We start from the raw sequence: 22,985 nt of genomic DNA, 5'->3' as shown, positions 1-22,985 counted from the left end.
ATATGGGCTTGTACTGTATGAATCTGCCCTGGGCTCCTCTAGTTGTCGTCCTGGGGTAGAGAAAAGCATGTCACAGTTGGCAGATGCTTTACTTCTTCCATAACTAGAATGGAAAACTGCATCATGTTTCCATGTGAAGCTTGGGAAAGGAGATGGAGTCCCACCGATATGACTGTGGAAGTGATCTGGCTGCGTCCATAAACAGCATAGGTATGTGATCTTATCAAAGCCTTGTTGTATGCTGGTGTTTGGCTTCCCTGACAGCTTCAGACTGTGTTTATATCACACGTGCCATGCTGTGCTAACCAATTGATTACATTAATTTGGATGATTCAATTATGCATTGATATCTAGTGATATTTTGTGGTTGACATACAGTATCTCCAATGGCATTGTGAAAGAATGGCCCTCTTGTGACTTTGTGATAACTGTCTAAGAGGAACACAAGAATCACACCTCTTACAAATCCATGGGCTCTTATCAAGCATCTAGGAGGGCCTGGGAGAGTTATTATTTTGACTGATTGGAAACCTGCACTAGTCAGTTTGTAGACGCTATCACACCATTGGATGATTCCTTGTGTCCCTATGGCAAGGCACATCTATCCATTTAATTGTCTTCTCAGATTTTTAACAGAACAATGACAGGACCCGTGTTGAGTTTTCCTATGTGAGCAGTCGTTCAACTGACTGTAGAGCAGCGTATGGCAAGCGTCAGATACTGTACCCACCACCAGGTGGCAGAGTTGCCAAGAAAGAAGAGCGTAGTACCGTAGCGTCATATCCATATGTCCATTGATAGAGCGGAACCTAAGGCCTGATACTGTTGAAATAAATCCAAAGTGTGAGCTAATATGAACATGTGTGGGCAAGCGTATCATGTATATTCTATATTCTACAGTACAGTATGAGACGTGTGATATTCCTTTCTAATGTACATTACAGTCATATGATGAATGACAGCCCTAAGGCATCAGTACCGTGCCGTCTTACTGTGTGATGGGTAACTTCTTGGCTTCATGGACAACTGTCTGGACTTGATGGTCTTACATACGCTGAAGTTCTACCTGGCTAGCCACTTAGTTTCTACTTTAAAAAAAAAGAGAATCCTGGAAACTTGACATAGCTTGCAGATTTTGGGGTCGGGGTAGTTTTTAGGTAGTTTGTTGTCTCACTTGGCCAGAAGTCTTGTGTTTGTTCTGTCTGCATAGTTCCAGGAAAAGCCTTGAACTTTTGGCTAGCAGGGCCTTCTTGGTGACCCATGGTGGAAGTTGTTAAAATGTGATTGATTAGTATTTGACAACTCTCACATTTTCCTTGATCAGTCTTGACCTGTATACATAATGCTTTATGTAAGGCCTGCTGCACCGTCTGTCCTGTGACATCTGTAGTCAGATCACCCTGTTCAAAAGCAAAGAGATTCTCACCTCTTCAACTCAAATTATTACTGTCAGAGGCTTTGAAGATGGAGAGGTCCATTGCATGTTTTAGCCTCTTGGCATATTTCCGCTGTTTTTCGGTTCTCACAAGAAAAGTAATGAACTTGAGATGCATGGCCCCCAGGCTTATAGGATTGCCACGCCTCTAACTGTCCAGGTGTCCCCCGGAGGAAGGAGGATTGATGATGAGGTGTCCAAACACTGGTTAGGGAGACATTTACCTGAGTATACTCATCATTTAGCTCATATGTCACCTTATAGACTGCTACTGTCCTCAGTGTTGCCTGTCTGGATTTCAGCACTGCTGTGGTCCAACTGTAACAGGCCCAGGATGTTTCACTACTCTTTAGGGATTTCAAAAACCATTTCTGGAGAATGAATAGGTGACATATGTATTTTCCATTAGTACCATTTAAAATTGTGCTTTTGTGTAGGTGGCGAAAGCAATTACCTTGTCAAGCTGGTGCCATTTTAAGTCACTAGATGGCATTAGAACCAAAACAATGTAATTAAACATGTCTCTGGCAAGCTGTCTTGTAGTGCATGCCTTCTTATACAATCAGATAATAATTGCATTGCAATTCCATTGGCACATATCCCTGACTTTTACAATGACCCAAGACAGTCCACAACCTCTATCTGGCCCCGTGGAGTTACTAATGACCATGTTTTGAAAAAGACAGGAAGGAAATACAATGGCCTCTTCTTGAACCATACATTCATCCAAATTGTATCTGGCATACCAATCAAATAGAGTTCTGGTGTACACTTCACTTGTGCGGCAACATATTCGATAGATTTGGTCAGCAAGCAAACCAACCTAGGTAGGGTTTACCACAGACAGTTGTTGGAAACACTTAAATGTTATTCAAAGTTCCATTTAGAATTTGCCTGTGGAAGAGTAAAGTTTAATGAAATCAAATTGAATGTTGTTATTGGCATTAATAACTGTTCCTGACCTAATGGGCATATTTAAATAACAGACATAATCTTTTACAGGCTTTGATATTTCAAACATCCATGGAGTGACTGCAACCTTCCTGTGGCTGATTAATAGCAATGACTGTCTGTCTGTCTGTCTGCACTGCTCACGAACGCGCTTCGTGATGGCTGTTTTTTCGATGCTCTCTGCGTGCCTCGCAGGAATGTTACACAGACCCCCCTCCATCCCCCTCATAGCGCTGCATCCTGATGTCCAGACCGTCTACCATTGTGTGCAGATGGAGCTGGGTCTCTCATCCTCCCGTAATGGCTGAAGGGCCACGCTGCAGTGTGGAGCGAGCCAGCAAATATGCACTGTACTATGCAGGAATGCGCATGGCACTCCTGTCTGCCCTCCAGGGGGGCCACAGGGAGAGTGGAAGGGGAATTGATTTAATGAGACCCTAAAATCACTTAACCCAGACCAGGTGCTACATGTCTCACTGGAGCTGGGCAGACAATAGAATGCCACTTTCAATTTACAACAGTAATTTCCTGTGGAAAAGAGAAAGTCTGGACAGAGTCAACTTGTATATGCAAAATGTTTATTGTATGACAATGTTAATTGCTTCGACACAAATAAAATAGACCACATTTACAAATATATTATACCATAGCTATAAAACCATTTATCCTATGAGCACAGTTCGAAACATATGACATCCATGATGCAAACAATAGTGGAAACAACAAATAGTTACAATGCCCTTATATTTTCTTCCTGTACAAAAATAGTTCTATCTCCATAAGTAGTTGAATCTAACCTATATAATATTTAAATAATGATATCTGAAATATCTTATATACAAACTGGCAAATAAAAATATACATACATAGATTGCACATGTGTTTTATACAAAACATATTCAAGTATAGTTCCATCCATTGTGGACTGGCACAGATATTTCATACAATCTCTAATGCATTTCCCTCATACAGTGACCAAAAACTTCAGCTTCATAGCTCTTTATTATACGTCCATCTCCTTATGTCTTATCTCCCTGTTTGGCACGGACCAGATGTCTTTGGATATATTTTAGGTCCACGTAGATGTCTGACTGAGAAGGCTGGGACTGAAAAGTGCAGATGAGTATAGAGGGTTCGGTGAAATTGGCTCCTGTAAATCCACAGGGTAAAACTCAAAGTTCAGGATCTGCATAACAGGTTTATGGAGTCCCAGTATTTACGCGGTGGACTCTTCTCTGAGTCTGTACCTCTGTATTGACCTTGCTCCTCTCCCACAGCTGGGCAGAGATAGCACCATCCTCAGCATCTCTCCTTCTCTCTCTTCACGGTGCCATCCAGTGCCTGTAGACCAGCTGTCGTTTTGGCGCTCTGCATCGCCAATGCCTCTGCTAAGTCCAGCTTCCAGAGGCGCTGCAGCTATCGCTCAGTACTCACGTCTGGAAAAAATACACTGGAGAACATTTGGAAAAAGTCTGAGGCATTTGGAGAATTTTAGAACAGGGCAGAGACACTAATCCTCGGCTGCTGCTCTCCTCCCCTGTTCCTCCCCCGTACAAGTCCAGCTCATGTCCGTCTGAGCAGCTCCTCCAGCTTGTGAACGTGTGAGTCTGTGTTGCCCCACACAGGCCTCAGCCTGCCTCCCTCCAGCCTCAGTGTGGCCCTGCGCTCAGGGAGGGAACGACGCCTCCGGCCATAGCCATGTGGGCTGATCTTGTCGATGGGTGCACTACCAATCTTTAGCTTGTTGTTGAGCTGGTGGATGCGGTGGGCCAGGTCGTGCACAGTGCAGGTGCCCAGAGAGCAGCCCGGTCTCCAGGCCTGGTTCACTGAATTTTTGGACCTCTTGGTTCGGACACTGATGTCAGTGCTGGAAGAGAGAGGAGGGAGAGGACCATTAATTAATGCCTTGCATTCCTGAGCGGACACAACTTGGCTCAGAGATCCCCTCCGCAGCTTGCTTACTTTAATGACCCTTGTTTGACAATGGTGATTAGTCTCTTAATTCGATTTGAAATCTTGATTTCACAAGGATAACGAAATAGCACCATGCACATTGAGTTATTTAAAGGTTTGTATGGTATAGGCTTTTACCTGGAATGAGGAATCAGGGTGTCCCTGACGTCTTCTGGGCTGACAAACTGTACAGACTCTGCTATCCTCTCTGCAGAAAAACTGTTTAGATCTCGTCTCAATCTGCTCTGCATCCATATGCTTAACCTGGGAAAGAAGAAATCCAACTCATTAAAAACTGTTCAAAGAAGTCCACAAAAATACACAACAGTAAGTGTTGATATCATGGTCACTATGCATTGTAGCAGACTTATCTTGACAAATAGCTCATCAATTAGCTCACCTCTTTTTGAGCTCTGGGCTAATTTCAAATTGGAATCCAGCCACACTCTGTGCAATGGTGGCCAGCAGACAGCCGTAGAGGAAAGACTGCAGGATCAGTTTCATTTTGACTGGTACCTGTGGGGAAAGTGGGAAAAAAACTTGTTAGTTATTTACTTATTAACGATAACTTACTTAGTTACCTCCTATCATTACATGTGAGCCCCCCCCCCCCCCCCCCCCCCCAAAACCTCTTGCTGTTGCTTACAGAAGAGTCCAAAAGCCAAGTTATTTGCACTTATCATTCCTTTATTTTAAATGTCATACTAAGGTCACATTTTGTTCTCTCAAGTAAACTTACAGCCAAGTTGCAGGCCCTGGCCAGTGAAAAGCAGGACACAGTCTATAGATGACAGAGTTTCCTCAACTAGAGTAAGCTTTAACCTCCCCTGAGCAAAGTCAATCCCATTCAGTCAATTATATCCATAACCCAAAAAGAACAGGTAAACCTAAGGTTGGATAGAAAGAGATAAGCCTTATTTGGTATTTTTGCCTGACGTCCACCACCCCCCACAGTCATGCACAAGAAGACCGGCACTCCTTATATAATAAGATTGATAACCTGTCCTTGTCTAACGCACTTGAGCTCCTGATAAAGCCATCTGTAGCAAACAGAGCAACAGTCAATATCTGGTTCAATTGAAAGTACATACCTGAAATCCTTCAATAATTCACTTGGGTGATAAAGTAGTTATAGTAGAGTCAATGTGGAGAGAGTATTCCAAAGGCTTCTTGAAGTTGCTGTTGGTGCTGAAAGGCAGCTGTGACACTGTGCTAATAGTCTCTACACACCAGACGATGAGCCTTTATAGTGGAGGTGGGAGGGGCTCACTGACTGACACACACAGACTCATCCCAGTCCCACTACTCCACCCCACACAGACCAAGACTGCTGAAAGCCTGCTTTATCAGTGGGATAATGCAACAGCATAGCAAACCCAGGAGAATAAAAAAGTTTAAATAAGCCAGAAGTAATTCAATAAATATTTGGGTCACATGAGAGTGATTTACTGTCATACTTGTTAAGGAATGTTGTTATTGTTTCCTGCTTTTCATTGACAGAATCTTTATTTGTGATTTGAAATTCACATTTTTACAACTTTCTTTTTATCAAATGCATTTATAAAGATTACATTTAAAAAAAGTATGTCTTCGCAAACACATTATGAAATAATGATTCACACTCCCAACAGAGAAAATGGTGAGTGCTCATTCCTTTGGTATTTGGGGAGGAGGCAGAGAACATTCTAAACCAAATTATTATGTCCACTGACATAATGAAACATTTTAGACATAACTGAGCTTTGAGGTCAAGGGGTTATTAACTTTTGTCCACCTGCATTCCGGCACATTTTCTGTCATATATAATTTCTTCAATGTTGACACAATGCCCTCTCAAGGGGCAAAATAATGATCTGATTACAAGTTTAGTCATCTTGAGGAAAAGTTGATTAGTGGGCTTGACACGAGATAACACAAGAACACTTAGTAGTTATTCATTAATAGTAAGTGTGTCAAATTATAACCACAACATTCTCAGTGTCTGCATTTGTTTAGACATTAGGGCAAATATTTGGCTGTACTAATGTAAATGTTTAGAGGAATTTACCAATTATCTCAAATAAATCAAGAGGGTTATTTATCATACGATTATATCTGTTGGCTTTACATAATCTCTAACTAAAATGGTATTTCAAAAACAATTAGGATGACTTCTTCGTGCTCAACACATCACAACTGAGATGCATTAAATCAAGGGGATAATAGGTTAAGTCACAAGAGACAGCAAGTCTATCCCTGTGTTACTGATATCTGCTCCTCACAATCACTGATTATATGACTTCATCTCAAACCAAAGTATAATGATTGCACTCAACCCCTTTAGCTCTTTGACCATAATAAAAGTACATTTACTTTTCACATGTGCTTAGCTAAATTAAACCATTCCGAATGAATGGTGAGACATCTTGCAAAGTACGGCCAGTGAAATAAAGTGAGATATGCAGCGGGGTCAAAACAATTTCAGCGAGGTTCATAAGGCAGATGTTGATTACAGGCCCCTGGGGACAGATATCTGCAGAAGATGCCATCAGGATTAGCACAGAGTGTAACGATTTTAGTTTTTTCATTCCAGTCAACCACACAGCTGACCCAAAGCTGGTGTCTGGTGAGGGTATGTCTGGGGATGGGAACAGTGCATTGAAATTAGCTTGGTCTTAAATCTCAAGAACACTGAAAAACATGTAAGCCTAGATGTGATCAGATAATCACAATTTGTGGCTTTCAATGTGTAATGTCTTTAATAGCAAATACGTAAGTATTTTGGGAACAACATGTGAAATGCTTTCTCAGTGCTCAGAATGTATCTCAAACAACTGATAAAGAACCTTGTACGTGCTGAATAGAACACATCTATGTGTATCGCATTTTACTATGTCACGTGCAGTAATTCAGACAGAAAGTCACCTAAATCTCCCTTCAGCCTTGAATAGAAATCCTACTACACACAATTCTATACATAACTCTTACGGCTTCCTTGCTTACCTGGTGTCCCTTGTGTCACTGTAAATACATAAATGTGAAACACGTGTTGTAAACCAGCAAACATTTTGTAACCATTTGTAATGATAATTGCCTCTGCCAGACAAGTAATCCCCAAGTACCCAAGTCATTTAATCTCCTAATATGGAGAGAAGAATATTGTGCAACCATGACAGCATCATTGTTCAGTGGCTCTTTATATGGAGCAATCATTTGTTAGCTTCTTGTAAGACAGGTGTCAGGAACATGACTGCAATTTGTTCAGTCACAGCTGTGGTATGTAATGTAACAGGTAAGGTGGGAAGGAACGTAAACTAGGAAGCTATGTCTTGGAAGGTTTATAGAGGAATAGATGAACACATACCTAGATATTGATATGTTATGGAAATGTTCCTCAATGTTGTCATGGTGATTTGATAGACCTGGAAGCTTTGTGGGGTTTGCACCTGTATAGCCATTCATTCTTTCATTCTGCTCCCTTGAACCCCATTGACCTGAAACAATTTTTTTTTTTAAATATTCAACAACTCAAATACCAAATTCTGTAGAGTAGACGACGAAAGTCCTGATTTATTATTTCAACTGCAGACGGAGCGGCAGACATACTGTATTATTGTAAAATACTTTCTATTCAGAAATATTATGCTTTTGTGAAAAATATAACTAAGCTAAATGTCTGGTGTTGAAGTGAAGACCCTATCATGACAGATATGATAACACCTTACAGGAGAGAAGCAGCTGATGGCATAAGCATAATATTTGGCGGAGCGGAATCATCAAAATTAACTTAACAATAGACTACTTGTTAATGAAGAGATTCTCTCTCAAATTGCCCTAGTACGCTAGGGACCATGATGTTGTGGAATATGTTCAGTCCAAGTCGTTGAGATGTTGGCAAAAACAGCACAAGAGAAGGATTCCCGCACACTGGTGTTTTCCACCCAGCAGCGTCTTTGTTGTGCGAGTTGTGCGCTCTTATTTCACATTTTGCCTGACCTTACCCCCAAGTCTTGTGTGTGAGTGACCCTAATGCCCCCCGGTGTGTGTGTTTGTGTGTGTGCGCCATAGACATTTAAAGGTAATGCGCGTGTTTTTGTCAGAGAGAGAGAGAGAGAGAGAGAGAGAGAGAGAGAGAGAGAGAGAGAAGGGAGGGGATGTTTAAGTTTGACGCAGTGTGATTATGGAAAATAGTAATCATGCTATTGACACAGATTTTCCCACCAGCACCCTCTGCTAAGTGCTTCTAGCAAACTAAATATCCTACACAATTAATTCAATACATGTTTAAGAAATACTGGATGCCACAACCTACAATACTTTTAATTTATCTTAATGTATTATAACCCACATTCTTGCAAAGAAAATTAGGCTACTATTTTTTCTCATCTAGCCTAGTTACTCCTCTATTTTGTCTCATCTACTCTCGAATGGACTTGAAAATATTTGGGTAACTAATTTTTTAAAACAATTTAAAAAAAATTTTTTTTACCCCTTTTCTCCCCAATTGGTAGGTAACTTTTTTAATGAGCATGCTAAAGGGATTCGAGTGGTCATCAGATGGTTTTCCGTGCGGGCCAACAAGCGGTGTGGCAGGGTGTGACCCTGTTTGCTGCCACACAGTTTCTATTTGTAAACCAAGCGCCCACGCCCATGGATGTCGCTACTTCTACACGCAGGCGCAATATCACTCCTTCTGTCAAACATGGCTGTGCTTTTGAAGAAAGAAAAATGCTGAATTGTGTTGGTAGATTTCGGAATAAGAAGCAAACATGGCGAGATTGGCTGATTATTTGATTGTCGTGAGATTAGATCAGGACAAAACTGGTGAGTTTTTGAATGTAACGCTTGGGACACGGATGCTACATTGAACTTCAAATGATTGGGTTTATCCAGGCCGTCAGTGTTGGTAATGCTTGCTGGTTAGCTTAGACTAGCTAGGTGGTTAGCTATTGATATCTGAGATTTGAAACAGTCTGCAGCGTGTCATTGTTGGGACTGAGTGTTGTAGATATTTAAACCACTACTGGAGTTTCATTGAGTCGAACTGTAACATCCTGTTGATGTGACAAATCCAGCCCTTTGGAATTGTAGTTCGTGACGTACGTGGCTTGCACCGGGAGCAGCTTTGGTATCATGATTTTGGAGAATGCATTCAGCTGTAAGGTTTGCATAAGTCTCATATAATTTACAATCATATCATTTGCAACTTGTAGGATATCATATTTTGTTTGACACCGGCAGAATGAGAATAGAAATCCTAACTTCCTGTCTTATATGAAATTGTTTTTATCCAACGTTCCTCCAAGATGGGCTGGGCATAGGGGAAGTCAATTACTTGGTATTTCTGTATTTTTGGGGGGACTCAAAAGTGGGGCCCAGAACTGAGGTTCCCAAACCAGACCCACACTCTGGTCTGCTAAACCATTGTTATACTGTACTTTTGTAACAAAATTACTTGGCCTACCGTTGGAACATTCCTTTTGAATTGGCTTGGTTGAAAGAGGAACCTACTGAAGAAGAGCAAACAAGAAAGAGGATGTTTATACTGAGCCCAAAGTATAGCCTGCATTCGAAGAATGATGACGGAACGTAGACTATCCGTAAGGGAGTAAAGACACATCCCAAGTGCAGTGGCATCTTTCCAGGCACATGTGTGAGAGGGAGACAACCAACCAATCCAGCTGAATCAACTCACTCACTAGAGGCAGCCACAGGAATAGGTAAATAGTGGCCCCAATATCACTCAACTGACAAACAACTTCTGTGCCGTAGGAACAAAATGTTCATCCATTTAGGCATCGCTGGAGCCTAGATGGATTCTGCCCGCTCATAAAACGAGATGGATAATGATGGATAGACTGAGAGAGTGGTGAATCTCCCTGATAAGAGGATGTTTGTTACAGCCAGAGGTGATTGAATACACCTCTAGTAGGGATGGGAATTTCCAGATAAAAAAGTATCTCTGTCCATCCTCTGTTTATTTTCCCATCCTCTTCTCATGTGTTACTGAGGTGTGGGATTATGTACATCCAGGGATGTCTGGACCTGGGGGGAATCAGCAGTTGTACTGCATAGATGTCCCGTTGTGTGAACTGGAGTTGCATTCTCTACTCTACTAGAAAACTGGAAATGCTTTTTAGAGTTATTACAGACTCTGACAAAAAGAAAACAAACAACAAGAACATGTCTCCCTGAGAATGCATTTCACTTAATTGCTTTGCCCTTCTTTTGTAAAGCTGGACTGCAGACAGTGGGCTGAGTAGACAGACAGCAGCTGTTTTTTTCTCCACCTTGATCGTTAAGTCCAGCCAGGGATCCACACAGAAGTCATGATCACTTCCCAGCTTTATTGTGGCTCCTGCTCCACACTTGACCCAATTCTGTTCCAAATGACTGAAAAATCATGTTGATGCTAGTTGTCATTTGTTGAAGGATAGGTCTGCTGTCAAGAGAGCGGCCCAGCCAGTCCATGGCATAAGCTAGGTTAGGCTATTTCTACTCCAGTGACATTTTACTAATGGGAGCCTCCCTCCATGTAGGAAGATTGGGAAAAGATACATTGGTCAGGTAAGACATTAAACCAACAGGACGAGCCACATATTGTCCAAGGCATAATTTCATGGATTTTTGGCCTAGCACACAAACTCTTACATTCCTTGGAGACCTTAATAAAGGCACGTATCTAGCCAACATCAACCCACTACATTCAGTTTGTCATACCACTAAATTTGACTTCAGCATGGGTGAGAGGTAGGCCCTACCTGGAAAGGAACCTTTTATGATGATGGCAGCTTTTGATGGAAATGATTTTTCTTCTTTTGTGTCTGCATCACTGTGGTCACATAGATAACAATGAATAGAAGTTGGGTTGGACGATATTACGATAATATCGACAGTGATTGACAGCCATTGTTGATGGTGACGACATCGTGATGTGACAGACAACGGTTTAGCCTATTTGAATTTGACTGGCACCCCACAGTATAGAACAGTGTCTGGTAGAGCACAGCAGGGCAGCACACAAGTGAAATTCCGAGTGATTTGCCTATTCCTATTTGCTATTACCTATTTCAATATGTTACACAACGCAAGAGAGTAATGCAGGCCAGACAGAGCGGAGAATTCCTGTCAGAATATATGGTTTCTCTTCTCCCCCACCCCCTGGTCGGATGCTTGGGTTTTAGGCTATAGTCTATACTTAATAATAGCGGACACTTCTTAACTGTCTTGCATTTGATCTGTTTAAAAAAAAATGTAGCCTATTTCCTTCGATTGACTAAATGACTGAAGGCTACGCTTCATCATTTTATGCATGGCTTGTGCAATAGGCTTTACTAGTTGAGTGACAACCAATGTAATTTGCTAGGTTATTTAAAAAAAAATCAAATGCACTTTTCAAAAGGTTGTTTTACCAGAATAAAAGTAGGCTATTGGTAGGCTACACGCAGTTTTTTTTTTGTACGCTTTTTTTCCCTCCCCACTTTTTCGTGAGATCAATTGGTAATTACACTCTTGTCCCATCGCTCCAACTCCCTTACGTACTCGGGAGAGGCGACGGTCGAGAGCCATGGATCCTCTGAAACACGACCCTGCCAAGCCGCACTGCTTCTTGACACAATGCTTGCTTAACCCAGAAGCCAGGCGCACCAATGTGTTGGAGGAAACACCGTACAGCTGGTGACTGTGTCAGCATGCATGCGCCCGGCCCACCACAGGAGTCTCTAGAGCGCGATGGGCCAAAGACATCCCGAGAAGATCACTCTGTGTCTGTCAACTCCCAAACGGTCTAAAACATTAGGTTATGAGACTGGGGAGAGGTGAAATCCAAAGTTGTGCTATATAGGGTTGCACATTTTGGGGAATATTCAGAGGTGGACATTTTCTGTGGGAATTAATGGAAATGTATGCAAATTAATATTAATACAATTCAAATGTAGATGTTTTTTTGCATTGGATATATTCATCATATGGAGACAAACATAAACCTTTTACTGCTTTGTTGTCCTGTTGGAAGGTGAACCTTTGCGTCAGTCTGAGGTCGTGAGCCATCTGGAGCAGGTTTTCATCAAGGATCTTTCTGTACTTTTGCTCCGTTCATCTTATCCTGACTAGTCTCCCAGTCCCTGCTACTGAAAAACATCCCTATCGCATGATTCTGCCACCACCATGCTTCACTGTAGGGATGGTGCCAGGTTCCCTCCAGAAGTGACACTTGGCATTCAGGCCAAAGAGTTCAATCTTTGTTTCATCAGACCAGAGAATCTTGATTCTCATGGTCTGAGAGTCTTTAGATGCCTTTTGGCAAACTTCAAGCAGGCTGTTGTGCCTTTTACCGAAGTGACCTCAGTGACCTTTGAGTTCTTGGTCACCTCCCTGACCAAGGCGCTTTTCCCCCAATTGCTCAGTTTGGCTGGGCGCCCATCTCCATGAAGAGCCTTTGTGGTTCCAAACCACTTCCATGTAGTACCTTTCCCAGATCTGTACCTCGACACAATCCTGTCTCTGAGCTCTACGGACAATTCCTTCGACCGCGGGGCTTGGTTTTTGCTCTGACATTCACTGTCAACTCTGTGCCTTTACAAATTATATCCAATCACTTCGATTTACCAATGGTGGATTCCGATCAAGTTATAGAGACAACTTAAGCATGAGCAATGGAAACAGGATGCACCTGAGCTCAATTTTGAGTCTCATAGCAAAAGGTCTGAATACTTACTCAAAAGTTTGGACACACCTCATTCCAGGGTTTTTATGTATACCATTTTTTATTTTTTTACATTGTAGAATAATAGTGAAGACATCAAAACTGTGAAATAACACATGTGGAATCATAAAGCAACCAAATAAATAAAGCTCAAATCAAAAAATATTTTATATTTGAGATTCTTTAAAGTAGCCAACCTTTGCCTTGACAGCTTTGCACACTCTTGGCATTGTTTCAAACGGCTTCACCTGGAATGCTTTTCCAATAGTCTTGAAGGAGTTCCCACATATGCTGAGCACTTGTTGACTGTTTTCCTTTCACTCTGCGGCCCAACTCATCCCAAACCATCTCATTTGGGTTGAGCATCTGATGCAGCACTCCATCACTCTCCTCCTTGGTCATAGCCCTTACACAGCCTGGTGTGTTGTGTCATTGTCCTGTTGACAAACAAATGATAGTCCCACTAAGCGCAAACCAGATGGGATGGCATATTGCTGCAGAATACTGTGGTAGCCATGCTGGTTAAGTGTGCCTTGAATTCTAAATAAATCACAGCCTGTGTCACCAGCAAAGCACCATCACACCACCTCCATGCTTCATGGTGGGAACCACACAGGCGGAGATCATTCGTTCACCTAATCCGCATCTCACAAAGACACAGCGGTTGGAACCAAAAATCTAACATTTTAGATTCATCAGACAAAAGAACAGATTTCCACCTTTCTAATGTCCATTGCTTGTGTTTCTTGGCCCAAGCAAGTCTCTTGTTGTTGTGGTTTCTTTGAAGCAATTCGACCACGAAGGCCTGATTCACAGTCTCTTCTGAACAGTTGATGTTTGAACTCTGAAGCATTTATTTGGGCTGCAATTTCTGAGGCTGGTAATTCTAATAAACTTATCCTCTGCAGCAGAGGTAACTCTGGGTCTTCCTTTCCTGTGGCGGTCCTCATGAGAGCCAGTTTCATCTTAGCACTTGATGATTTTTGCGACTGCAGTTGAAGAAATGTACAAAATTCTTGGAATTTTTCACATTTACCTTCATGTCTTAATGGAATGATGAACTGTTTTTCTCTTTGCTTATTTAAGCTGTTCTTACCATAATATAGACTTGGTCTTTTACCAAATAGGGCTATCATCTGTATACCACTCCGACCTTGTCACAACACAACTGATTGGCTCAAACGCATTATGAAAAGTTAATGTGTGGAATTTCTTTCAACAAGGCACACCTGTTAATTGAAATGCATTCCAGTGATTACCTCATGAAGCTGTTTGAGAATGCCTTGACAACTTTCCAGACTCTTGGCAAAGGTTGGCTACTTTAAAGAATATCAAATATAGCTTTTTTTCCTTTATTTTTGGTTGCTTCATGATTCCATATGTGTTATTTCATAGTTTTTAATTTTAATACATTTTATAGTAAGGCTGTAATGTAACAAAATGTGGAAAAAGTCAAGGGGTCTGAATACTTTCCGAATGCACTGTACATCCTTTAGACAGACAGCTAGCTCAGAGAAGCCAGGCTCTTGAGCTCCATCAGCAACAGATTTTAATTTACAATAAAATGAATGTGTCAAACCGAATAGCACCTACTCGTTTCAAACTATAATCGTTCCTGTATCAGAGCCCATGTATCTAGATGCGTATCAAATCATCTTGAAAGGGAAAGATGCGCATCCCAAGTACATAAACATGATAGGACAAAGTTTTACATCATCTTAACCTAAACTGTACCTCCAGAGGTTGTACTAGGGCTTTGTTTCCCTGGGGACTAATGTTTGATTTGATCCATGAACCTTGGATTTATTTTGCTGTATTGAGCTGGAATGTAAAAAAAGTGTGCCTGGATGCAGACTTGAATAAGCAGTGTGTCTTTCTCCTTACTGAAGGATACTCTTTCTGGGTATTTGGCGTTGGAGCTGTAGTAAATATTCTCTGGCTTACTGTGTGCCATAAATCGTAATTTGCAAAGTGAAATGGAGGAGTTTGCCCTGCTGCCTGCCTCATACTGTATGTGACAGAAATGAAAACCTCTGATTAGAGCTACATAGATGTGTTTGAGGCATTTACTGGCCAATCCTGGCTTTATGACAGACCTTGCTCCCTTTTTATTAAGGTTGTGGACACAGGAAATGGCTTGCATAATGTGACTCAAACCTGCAAGAAGAAATACCCTCTCATTCATTGCGAGCGAGAACAAACTGCTTCCATATGCCGATGCCTGATGGTTCTATCATTTTAGCTGTGCACTTTTTAGGGATGCAAGAATGCTAGAGGTCAATGTGGGGTGGAATGTCTTCATCAGCATATACTGTAGCATGACTCGAATGGTTTCTCCAGACTTGGCTTTGGCTGTTGTACTGTTCAGCTCGAGATTGCTGCATCTTGATGAGTAATGTTTTGCTGATTTGTTGCTTAAGTGTAGCTCTGTGAATAATTGCAGGTTTAAAAAAATTGGCAAATTGCCGTATACAAAGATTTATCACAAAGCTGATTTGTATTTTTTTGACTGGGCTTTACAATGTGATTTATCTGACACTTGCGTCACTTGTGCTTGCCTATTTGCACAAGCAAAATACTTCAGCAAACAGCCATTTGTCGAAAGACGCTACTGCAGCCAGCATTCTTGGCTTTAGTTGACTAAGGTTTTATTGTCAACAGTACATTTTGTACTGTACTGTGTGAGTGCTGAATGACATGTCAATAGGTCATTTAGAAGAGGGTTTATGCATTTCCAGGGCACCAGACTAACATTTTCCCTGGGAGAAATGTTGATATATTAAGAAGTGGAATAAACTACTGAGATGGTATTCAATAAATGCATTGTTAGATTTAACATGTCCAAGCAGGAATGCATGATTCGAAATCTTTTCATATGTGACCTAATCCAGTGATTGTCATGAATATTGTATTGACAATTAGGCTATTTTTGTTATTTTACTGTTAAAATCGGGATCCAGGCTTTTCAGATGTTTTTGTTCATTAATTTGTTGAGTCACTGTTGAGACTGGTGTTTTGCGGGTACTATTTGATGAAGCTGCCAGTTACAGACTTGTGAGGCGTCTGTTTCTCAAACTAGACACTAATGTATTTGTCCTCTTGCTTAGTTGTGCACCGGGGCCTCCCACTCCTTTTTCTATTATGGTTAGAGCCAGTTTGCATTGTCCTGTGAAGGGAGTAGTACACAGCGTTGTACCAGATGTTCAGTTTCTTGGCAATTTCTCGCATGGAATAGCCTTCATTTCTCAGAACAAGACTAGATTGACGAGTTTCAGTAGAAAGTTTGTTTCTGGCCATTTTGAGCCTGTAATCGAACCCACAAATGCTGATGCTCCAGATACTCAATTAGTCTAAAGGCGGCCAGTTTTATTGCTTTTAATTGGCACAACGGTTTTCAGCTGTGCTAACATAATTGCAAAAGTGTTTTCTAATGATCAGTTAGCCTTTTTAAAATTATATACTTGGATTAGCTAACACAACATGCCTTTGGAACACAGGAGTGATGGTTGCTGATAATAGGCCTCTGTACTCTTATGTAGATATTCCATAAAAAATCAGCCGTTTCCAGCTACAATAGTCATTTACAACATTAACAATGTCTACACTGTATTTCGGATCAATTTGATGTTATTTTAATGGACAAAAAATTTGCTTTTTCAAAAACAAGGACATTTCTAAGTGACCCCAAACCTCTGAACGGTAGTGTAGGTACATGCTGTAACAACGCCATGTAAAATGTTGCACTACACGTGCAACACAGCATTCATAACCTAGCCCATAATGTCTGCTGTGTGGATCGAGCAGTCAACAAGTCGAGTAGTCATTTGAAAGAGTAAGAACAGTTCAGCGAGACAACTCAAAAGTCAAAATCCATGATAATGGAATTCATTGCCATTGACTGTCGTGGGTGATGTTGGCTTTCGTCGACTGGTCGAGCACCGGTACACACTACCAAGTGCGCTATTTTTCAGATGTTGCCCTACCGGAGTTGCACAGTAATGGCGTCATTGCTATTATCTTCAAGACATACATACTAGAGGTCGACCGATTTTTTTTTTTTTTTTTTTTTTTTTTTTTCCAACGCTGATACTGATTTTATTGGAGGACCAAAAAAAGCAGATACCAATCAGATTTGAAATATTTTTTATATATATAGATTATTTATTTGTAATGACATTTACAACAATACTGAATGAACACTTATTTTAACTTTTAATATAATACATCAATCTATTTTAGTCTCAATAATAATAATAATAATAATAAAACGTTGGAGAAGAAAGTAAAAGTAAAAGTTCAATATGTGCCATGTAAAAAAGCTAACGTTTAAGTTCCTTGCTGAGAACATATGAAAGCTGGTGGTTCCTTTTAACATGAGTCTTCAATATTCCCAGGTAAGAAGTTTTTAGGTTGTAGTTATTATAGGACTGTTTCTCTCTATACCATTTGCATTTCATATACCTTTGACTATTGGATGTTCTAATAGGTACTTTAGTATTGCCAGCCTAATCTCGGGAGTTGATAGGCTTGAAGTTACAAATGGCGCAATGCTTGAAGCACAGCAAAGAGCTGCTGGAAAACGCACAAAAGTGCCGTTTGAATGAATGCTTACGAGCCTGCTGCTGCCTACCACCGCTCAGTCAGAATGCTCTATCAAATCATAGACTTAATTATAATATAATCAGAAATAAAATAATCAGTAGGTCATTAATATGGTCAAATCCGGAAACTATCATTTCGAAAACAAAATGTTTATTCTTTCAGTGAAATACGGAACCGTTACGTATTTTAACAAAAGGGTGGCATCCCTAAGTCTCTAAATATTCCTGTTACATTGCACAACCTTCAATGTTATGTCATAATTACGTGAAATTCTGGCAAAGTAGTTCGCAACGAGCCAGGCGGCCCAAACGGTTGCATATACCCTGACTCTGCGTGCAATGAACGCAAGAGAAGTGACAGAATTTCCCTAGATTAATATTGCCTGCTAACCTGGATTTCTTTTAACTAAATATGCAGGTTTAAAAATATATATTTCTGTTTATTGATTTTAAGAAAGGAATTTATGTTTTTGATTAGGTACATTCGTGCAACGATTGTGCTTTTTTTCCCCGCAAATGCGCTTTTGTTAAATCATCCCCAGTTTGGCGAAGTTGGCTGTCTTCATGTGAAATAGTCTTCACACAGTTCGCAACAAGCCAGGCGGCCCAAACTGATGCATATACCCGGACTCTGTTGCACAGATCGCAAGAGAGGTGACACAATTTCCCTAGTTAAAAGAAATTCATGTTAGCAGATAATATTAACTACATTTGCAGCTTTAAAAATATATACTTGTGTATTGATTTTAAGAAAGGCATTGATGTTTATGGTTAGATACACATTGGTGCAATGACGGTGCTTTTTTTCGCGAATGCGCTTGTTAAATCACCCGTTTGGCGAAGTAGGCTATGATTCAATGATAATTTAACAGGCATCGCATCGATTTATATGCAATGCAAGACAAGCTAGATAACTACACATGGTTGACATTACTAGTTTAACTAGTGATTATGTTAAGGTGGATTGTTTGTTATAAGTTTAATGTTAGCTAGCACCTTAACTTGGCTCCTTGCTGCACTCACATAACATGTAGTCAGCCTGCCACAGTCTCCTCGTGGAGTGCAATGTAATCAGCCATGATCGGTGTCCAAAAATGCAGATTACCGATTGTTATGAAAACTTGAAATCGGCCCCAATTAATCGGCCATTCCGATTAATCAGCCGACCTCTAATACATACTCTTGAACGCCATTTGGGTCATTGCGTGCCAAAAAAGATACAGTACCACTGTCAAAGCTGTACAAAAAAGTTTGCAAACATTGGCCACGCACAATGTGTTTACAATACCTCGTTGGTAATAAATAATAATTTTGTTCGACCGCAACTTCTGGGGTAGCTAGCTTTAGCTTGGTACCTAGCTAGCACCAATACAACCAGCCTGAAAACAATGACCAGTATCAACTGCAGTCATTTTCATTATTCTTAGCAATGATTTAGGAATCGTTGTATTCTTGTTCCCCTATTGAAATTGAACTTCAGTTCATGAAAATAAATAGCTAGCCAGCTACTTAACCCGAACAGAACAGAACAGAACAGCCCAGCAAGTAAGTAAGTGAAAGAAATATAGGTTTTGATTGTTTTACTGGTAATGGGGACATGTGTAAATGCCAACAACTTTTTGGTCAGTGTGTGTGTGACCTTTTAACTAGGCAAGTCGGTAAAGAACAAATTGTTATTTACGGTGACGGCCAAACCCGGACGATGCTGTGCCAATTGTGTGTCGCCCTATGGGACTCCCAATCACGGCCGGATGTGATACAGCCTGGATTTGAACTGTTATGCCTCTTGCACTGAGATGCCATACCTTAGACGGCTGTGTGTGTGTGTGTGTGTGTGTGTGTGTGTGTGTATATATTATTTAACTGTACTAGAATGCTTAAAAGGCTGCAAACATTTTAAATATCGGGTATTGTTTTTTTTGGCAAGGAAAATATCGGTATGGACCAAAAATGTAATGTTGGTGCATCACTTGTTAATTTCTAATTTACAATGCTTGTTACTTTCTCTTCATGCAGTCAATGTTATTCTAGTCTTCACGTTATCATTGTTGATTTGGACACGTTGTTAGCAGAGTGCGCAACCTATGCTACACTTGTGAGATAAGTTTTGGTTTATTTCATTCCATTTAGTTTTGTCAATTTAGTCATTGTTTGGAGTGCTCCCGTCAATGTTGAGTAAGGATGCTTCCATGTTGCACAACATCATGGGCCTAGCCTATGGTCTACATCAGTGCTTCTCAACTAGTTTTGCCTCAGGACCCAAATTGAACCAGGTTGTCTCAGTCGTGACCCAATATTCGCATCGTAAAAAATAATCACAAATACAATCCAGAATTGTTTAATTTTTTAAAAATGTATATATATTTTTAAAATATATTTTATGTTGATCGTAAATTTAGCAATTATATGATAAGGGAGCATTGTATTGTAAGTCTATTCTCAGTGTTAACAATTTGCTTAAGGTATCCTTCCTTCTGAAAGTTACCTGCCTCTCGGGTAGACGGATGAATGCCCGCCCAGCCTGTGTGAGTGAGGGTGTTGGAATGCATGCACTGTTATCTCAGACCCAGTTGTGGAGCATGAAATTGGTCCTGATTGAAATCACAGGGGGGAAAGTATGGACAAATGGTGGGGAATACCCCACCCCAGACAAAATATTTATTATACTGACCACTACCCCCCCCCACACACCTCAGTTAAACAGTTTGTGTAGGCAACAAGCAACGGCTTAAACAAATTGTCCCGAGATAAGAGCCGCCTCACCCTTATTTATTTAGGGTGAAAGTTTTGTTTGCAGGATGGAGATAAGAACTAGCTTTTTGATTAGTCCTCCTCTAGTTACTCAGGGATGACATTATAGCCTAGTAGCCTACATTAAATCAATATCATGCTGCGTACAGTAGTATGTTATCAGATCAAGCTTCACTCTGCAGACGTACAAACAGGATATTTTTTTACAAATGGTTTGAGAGACTGGCATTCCATGTTTCCTGTTGGTCAAAAGTGGTGTTAATACAAAACATGCATCTCAGGTGTTGACAGGTGTTATTGGAGGGTGTTATTGACTGTTTTACCAGGGACATCCAAAGGTGTAGAGGAAATGTTTACCAGCTGTTTTCAAAGAACATAGGAAAAGAGTTGGCATGTCACATCAAACACTTTGCTTTTATGACTAGTGACTCAGGCCAGGATTATCCACTTGGCCAAGGACTTGTGGGCCTACACACTGTAATAGGCAATGTTAAAGAAAACATTATTGTTCCTTAAAACTGTCCACACTTTTTATTACGACCCTGTAGCATTGGTAACAATAATACTTTTCTGAAATCGCAGAGGTTTGACTGTAAATGAAGGATCCTGTCACATGAACCTTTTTGCTGTAGTGTAATGCTTTTGTCGTTAATCTCCACAAATTATTGTTTTATACTTTGATTAAGTTGCCATGATGGTAGGGATGAGCATTTGAATTATTCTACTATTCGAATACGTTAATGTTTTAAAAAAATATATATATTTCGGATATCCGCACAGGGTAAATACAAAATATATAAATAAGTTAAAATAAGGAATTTGGTATCGACTCTCAATCAGAATAATGCGATTGCACATGGCAGAGGTAAACCTACTGCTTTTCTCCGTTACTATGGCTAACTGCAGCAGTGAAAGACCGAGAGCCTAAAAAACAGCTTATTTTACTAGGCCATCACTGTCACAGCCGAAAGAAATACGCAAAAATGAAAGGGAACGGGAAACAGGTCTGTTCTATCGCTTCTTAGACATGCTTTCAATGAGAACGACAGATCTATAACTAATATTTCTAATAAAAAAAATGGAACTTAAGTATAAGACATTTTAATTAGAAATATTAGTTATAGATCTGTCATTCTCATTGAAAGCATGTCTAAGAAGCGATAGAACAGACCTGTTTCCTGTTCCCTTTCATTTTTGCGTATTTCTTTCGGCTTTGTACACCAGCTTCAAACAGCTGAAAATACAATATATTTGGTTATTGAAAATATACACTACATGACAAATTATGGGCACCTGCTCGTCGTACATCTCATTCCAAAATCATGGGCATTAATAGGGAGTTGGTCCCCCCCCTTTTCTGTTGTAACAGCCTCCACGGTGGGTTAACAAGGCAGTTCACCCACCGTTCCAAGGCCATTGAAAATAAGAATGTGTTCTTAACTGACTTGCCTAGTTAAATAAAGATTAAATAAAGGTGTAAAAAAAATAAATAAACGGCAAATCGGTGTCCAAAAATACCGATTTCCGATTGTTAGGAAAACTTGAAATCGGCCCTAATTAATCAGCAATTCCGATTAATCGGTCGACCTCTACCCCAGACCATTATTCCTCCTCCACCAAACTTTACAGTTGATGGTATCCATTGGGTCCGGTAGTGTTCTACTGGCATCCGCCAAACCCAGATACGTCCATTGGACTGCCAGATGGCAAAATGTTCTCTGGAGTGATTAATCACGTGTTTCTACTGCTCCAGAGTCTAATGGCGGCGAGCTTTACACCACTCCAGCTGACATTTGCCATTGTGCATGATGATCTTAGGCTTGTGTGCGGCTGCTCGGCCATGGAAACCCATTTCAAGAAGCTCCCGACTAAAAGTTATTGTGCTGATGTTGCTTCCAGAGGCAGTTTGAAACTGTAGTGAGTGATGCAACCGATGACAGAATTTTTTTTCACTCTTTAGCACTCAGCGGTCCCGGTCTGTGAGCTTGTGTGCGTTGTTGCTCCTAGACGTTTCCACTTCACAATAACAGCACATACAGTGGACCAGGGCAGACATTTGAGTAACTGACTTGTTGGAAAGGTGGTATTCTATGACGGTGCCACGTTGAAAGTTACTGAGCTCTTCAGTAAGGCCATTCTACTGTCTATGGAGATGCATGGTTGTGTGCTTCATTAAAAAAAATAATGTATACACCGGTCAGCAACAGGTGTGGCTGACATAGCCGAATCCACTAATTCGAAGGGGTGTCCACATACTTGTGTATGCACAGACACAGACACACACACACACAGAGTACCAGTCAAAAGTTTGGACACCTACTCATTTCAGGGTTTCTTTCATTTGACTATTTTCTACATTGTAGTAACCAAAAAAGAGTTAAACAATTCAAAATATATTTTAGATTCTTCAAGGTAGCCACCCTTTGCCTTGATGGCAGCTTTGCACACTCTTGGCATTCTCTCAAACAGCTTCATGAGGTAGTCACCTGGATTGTATTTCAATTAACAGGTGTGCCTTGTTAAAAGTTTATTCTTGGAATTTCTTTCCTTTAATGTGTTTGAGCCAATTTGTTGTGTTGTGACAAGGTATGGGTGGTATACAGATGATAGC

The 22,985-nt window shown here is 40.6% G+C and overlaps 2 protein-coding genes across 4 annotated transcripts in view; one reads left to right on the top strand and one right to left on the bottom strand.

Moving 5' to 3' along the window:
• Positions 1-2,947: 2,947 nt before the first annotated feature.
• On the bottom strand, positions 2,948-5,560 carry LOC110526366 (pro-adrenomedullin). Its single transcript, XM_021607273.3, has 4 exons — positions 5,431-5,560; positions 4,740-4,855; positions 4,478-4,603; positions 2,948-4,253 (listed from the first exon to the last, which is right to left on the bottom strand). The coding sequence occupies exons 2-4, from the start codon at positions 4,841-4,843 to the stop codon at positions 3,950-3,952; spliced, it is 534 nt and encodes a 177-aa protein (XP_021462948.2). The 5' UTR covers positions 4,844-4,855; positions 5,431-5,560; the 3' UTR covers positions 2,948-3,949.
• A 3,407-nt stretch (positions 5,561-8,967) lies between these two features.
• The window catches only part of LOC110526365 (myotubularin-related protein 13), a 158,413-nt gene continuing 144,395 nt past the window's right edge, over positions 8,968-22,985 (top strand). For all 3 annotated transcript variants that reach the window (XM_036980722.2, XM_036980721.2, XM_036980720.2), the window contains exon 1: positions 8,968-9,142. In XM_036980722.2, the coding sequence (XP_036836617.2) occupies positions 9,088-9,142 (55 nt within the window). In that variant the 5' untranslated portion in view covers positions 8,968-9,087. The remainder of the gene's footprint in view (positions 9,143-22,985) is intronic.

This window comes from Oncorhynchus mykiss, chromosome 6, assembly GCF_057628025.1.
Source record: "Oncorhynchus mykiss isolate SJ-2025 chromosome 6, ASM5762802v1, whole genome shotgun sequence".
Lineage (NCBI taxonomy): Eukaryota > Metazoa > Chordata > Actinopteri > Salmoniformes > Salmonidae > Oncorhynchus > Oncorhynchus mykiss.
Note: the sequence above shows the minus strand (reverse complement) of the source record. Positions and strands in the feature narration are given on the sequence as shown.

Excerpts from the sequence above, each read along its gene's own strand:
- LOC110526366 (XM_021607273.3), bottom strand. The coding sequence starts at position 4,843 with ATGAAACTGATCCTGCAGTCTTTCCTCTACGGCTGTCTGCTGGCCACC. Across the intron at positions 4,604-4,739 it reads AGCCCAGAGCTCAAAAAGAG|GTTAAGCATATGGATGCAGA; the intron begins GTGAGCTAATTG and ends CTTCTTTCCCAG. Across the intron at positions 4,254-4,477 it reads ACCCTGATTCCTCATTCCAG|CACTGACATCAGTGTCCGAA; the intron begins GTAAAAGCCTAT and ends TCTCTCTTCCAG.